Consider the following 3,416-nt stretch of genomic DNA (forward strand, 5'->3'; position numbering starts at 1 on the left):
CGGCCGCTCCGCCCCCAGGCAGCCCGGGCCCGCCAGCAATCCCTCTCGAATGGAGATCCTAGACGAGTTCGACAGCGAGTTTCCCCAGAGCGTGACCTTCTGCCAGCTCATCTCCGAGGAGGACTTCGAGAGGCAGGCTGCCACCCACACCGAGCGCTCCCTGCGCCGCCTCTTCCGCAGCCTGGACCGCAACCCCGCACTGGCGGAGAGGGTGGTGCGCAAGGGCAAGCAGACCGAATGCGAGCGCCGCGGGCTCCTCTCCTTCCTTTGGGTGCGGCCGCCGGGGCGCGTGGCTAGGAGGGCGGGAGCCGTCGCTTCTCTGGGCTGCAGTTCCCCGGGCGGATCTCGGAATGCACCGTCCGGCCCTTCTAGGGCTCCAGGACAGGTCTTCCAGAAGCTGGAGGCTGCCCGGCCCGGGGGAGCCTGTAGGCATCTCACGCCTCTGGCTCTCTCCAGCCCTGCCTCTGCTGTGGTTTGCAGGCGAAGTTCTTCCGTGCCTTCCAGGGGGAGCTGAACCATTGCAACAGCATGGGTGCCTTAGAGATGCACCAGCGCTTGGAGCAGCTGAAGAGGAGCATCCACCGCGTGCACCTGTACTCCCAGGGTGAGGTTCGACCTCTGCCAGGCGCGGGACCCTGGAGTCTGAGCCCAGGACGGCTGCGGGCCGAGTGACGGCTCAGGTCTACTTTAAGTGCTCACTCCCACTGTCCCCAGCGTTTGCTATCCAGAGCAGGAAGGGGGCCTGGGCAGGCTGGACCAGGGAGAGAATGGCTGCTGACAGCCCAGCGCGGTAGTAGGACATCTGCTGTCATCCCGGATCCGTACGGAAGATCGGGGTACATTTCCTAGCTGAGTCGTCCATGCTGGGTGTGCACGCAAACCTGTGATCCTCCTTAGAAGGGAAGGCTAGGGGAAGGATCACTGCGTGAGACCCGGTTGAATGTGCTTGTGTCTCACTGTCTCTCTCACGTGAATTAAATACATCAACTTGCGACCAGCAGATGGCGTAATGGCTACGTCGCTGGACTCCCATGTAGTCGACTATGGTTCGAATCCCAGGCCTGGCGGCTTAAAAGTCATGCCGGCCCTGTGTGCTTGTGTAACCAAGATCCCAAGAGGAGAGGAGAATGGAGAAGGGATTGCAGCATGGCCATCCCCCCCGGGGGTGATTTTTGCTTCTTCTCTCTGTCTCTCCAGCAAGCACACATGCCCTATAGCAAAACTCTTTCTTAAAAAAAAAAAAAAAATACATCAACTTAAAAAAGTAGAAGAGGGCCCAGCAGTTTGCATAATGGCTATGTCGCTGACTGCCATGTAGTCAACCGTGGTTCAAGTCCTGGACCCGGTGGCTTAAAACTCACACCGGGTGCATGTGCATGCGTGCCCAAGGTCCCGAGAGGAGAATGGAGGAGAAGGGATTGCAGCATGGCCATCCCCCTGGGGGGAGGGGGTGTGATTTCTCACTTTCTCTCTCTCGGTCTCTCTCTGTCTTTCTGGTGAGCACAAGCGCCCTGTAGCAAAAACCTCTCCAAAAAAAAGAAAAGAAAAGAAAACCAGAGGTGCTTTCCCTGACTAGGTGAGTTGATTATGAGACTGACTTCAGCTCTGTCCTTTCCTGGCTGTGTGATTTGACCAAATCCGGTAGACTTTCTGAGCCAGAGCGCTCTCCTAACCCTCAGCTTATCTTAGAGTGGAGGTAGGGTGAAGGGCTGCAAGCTGCTCCTGACTCAGGTAACCCAACCCGGGTTGGCCATGTGGCTCCCAGCGCTGAAGTTCCGCCCCCTGGTGCCTGCACCGCCAAGGCTGGCCTCCTTGCCTCTATTTTACATCTTCCTCCTGTATCCAATGAGTTTGCTGTTTCCACTGTTCACAGTTGTAGAATACCGGGACCAGCAGATGGCCCCAATAGTTACGTCGCTGGACTCCTACACAGCTGACTGTGGTTCGCATCCCAGACCCAGTGTCTTAAAACTCACACCGGGTGCGTGTGCGTGTGCGCCCAGGATGCCGAGAGGAGAATGGAGGAGAAGGGATTGCATTGTGACCATCCTCCCTGTGGGGGGTGATTTCTCGCTTTCTGTCTCTCTGTCTCTCCGGTGAGCACACATGCCCTATAGCAAAAATATTTTTAAAAAATAAAAAAAGTTGGAGACTACCCACAAAGTGGGTGTTAGAGAGCCCCTCACGTGGCCTACCGCCAGAAACTGCACATCTCTTTGTCTGTAATGAGAGTCACACCACCCAGCACGGACCTTGGGGCTGAGAGCCTGGGCTTAAGGCAACACAGACCCAGGTCCAGACCAGGCTCCATGGCTTACTCTGTGACTGTGTGTGTGGGTAACGTCTTCTGGAAGACTGGATAAATTACAGCAGCTGCCTCCAGTTGTGTGTGTGTGTGTGTGTGTGTGTGCGTGTGTGCTACAGATGGGGCAGTCTGGCCTGGAAACGAAACGGTGATGTGGAGAACTCAACCCTCAGCACCCCAGGTGAGCTGGGCCACCCTATGTGATGCAGAGGGAAGTAGCTCCGCCTCTACCTGAAGTAGCTCCGCCCCTACCGGAAGTAGCGAATCCCTGAATCCAGACAAGGCCTTAGAGTGACCTAGGTGGGGACAGAGCCACACCACCGGCAGACGCTAACGACAGATACAAACCCACAAAAATGGGACACCCACAGGGCTAGCCGATGGCATAGTAGTTATGTTATGGACTCCCACATGGTCCTCCACAGTTCGAGTCCAGGACCCGGTGGGTTGAAACTCATGCCGGACATGTGTGTTTATGTGCCCAAGATCCCAGGAGGAGAAGGGATTGTGGCGTGGCCATTCACCCGGGGGGTAATTTCTCACTTTCCCTTTCACTGTTTCTGTCCTCTCTCTCTCTTTGGTGAGCACTCACACTCTAAGGCAAAAACCTCTTAAAAAACAGAAAGGAAGGGACCAGCAGTTGGCGTAATGTCTATGTCGCTGGACTCCCATGTAGTCGATTGCAGTTCAAGTCCTGGACCTGGTGACTTACACTCACGCTGGGCACGTGTGCATGCGTGCCCAAGATCCCGAGAGGAGAATGGAGAAGACGAGATTGCGGTGTGGCCATTCCCCCCCGCCCCCGGGGAATGATTTCTCACTTTCTCTGTCTTTCTGGCAACCGCACACACCCTATACCAAAAACCTCTCTAATTAATTAATTAATTAAAAGGAGGGCCCACCGATGGTATGGTAGTTACAGTGTGGCTCCTACATGGCCAGGAGCAGTTCAAGTCCAGGACCTGTCAGTTTTCTCAGTTTCCCACTCTCTTTCTGATCAATTTACAAAATGAGTGATAAGGGGCTGGCAGGTGGTCTGGTGGTTAAAGGTGTTGGATTCCCACATGGCAGACCACGGTTTGAGTCCCGAACCTGACAACTTACATTCTCT

The 3,416-nt window shown here is 55.4% G+C and overlaps 1 protein-coding gene across 3 annotated transcripts in view; it reads left to right on the forward strand.

Annotated features, from left to right (window-relative positions):
- The first annotated feature begins 6 nt into the window (after positions 1-6).
- The window catches only part of LOC102484099 (uncharacterized), a 17,517-nt gene continuing 14,107 nt past the window's right edge, over positions 7-3,416 (forward strand). The window contains exons 1-2 of one of the 3 annotated variants that reach the window (XM_014586771.1): positions 7-271; positions 457-604. In XM_014586771.1, the coding sequence (XP_014442257.1) occupies positions 50-271; positions 457-604 (370 nt within the window). In that variant the 5' untranslated portion in view covers positions 7-49. The remainder of the gene's footprint in view (positions 272-456; positions 605-3,416) is intronic. The other 2 variants (XM_006140195.2, XM_014586776.1) reach the window with 2 other exon arrangements.

The sequence above is a fragment of the Tupaia chinensis genome, unplaced genomic scaffold (assembly GCF_000334495.1).
Source record: "Tupaia chinensis unplaced genomic scaffold, TupChi_1.0 Scaffold000024_1, whole genome shotgun sequence".
In the NCBI taxonomy this organism is placed as follows: domain Eukaryota; kingdom Metazoa; phylum Chordata; class Mammalia; order Scandentia; family Tupaiidae; genus Tupaia; species Tupaia belangeri.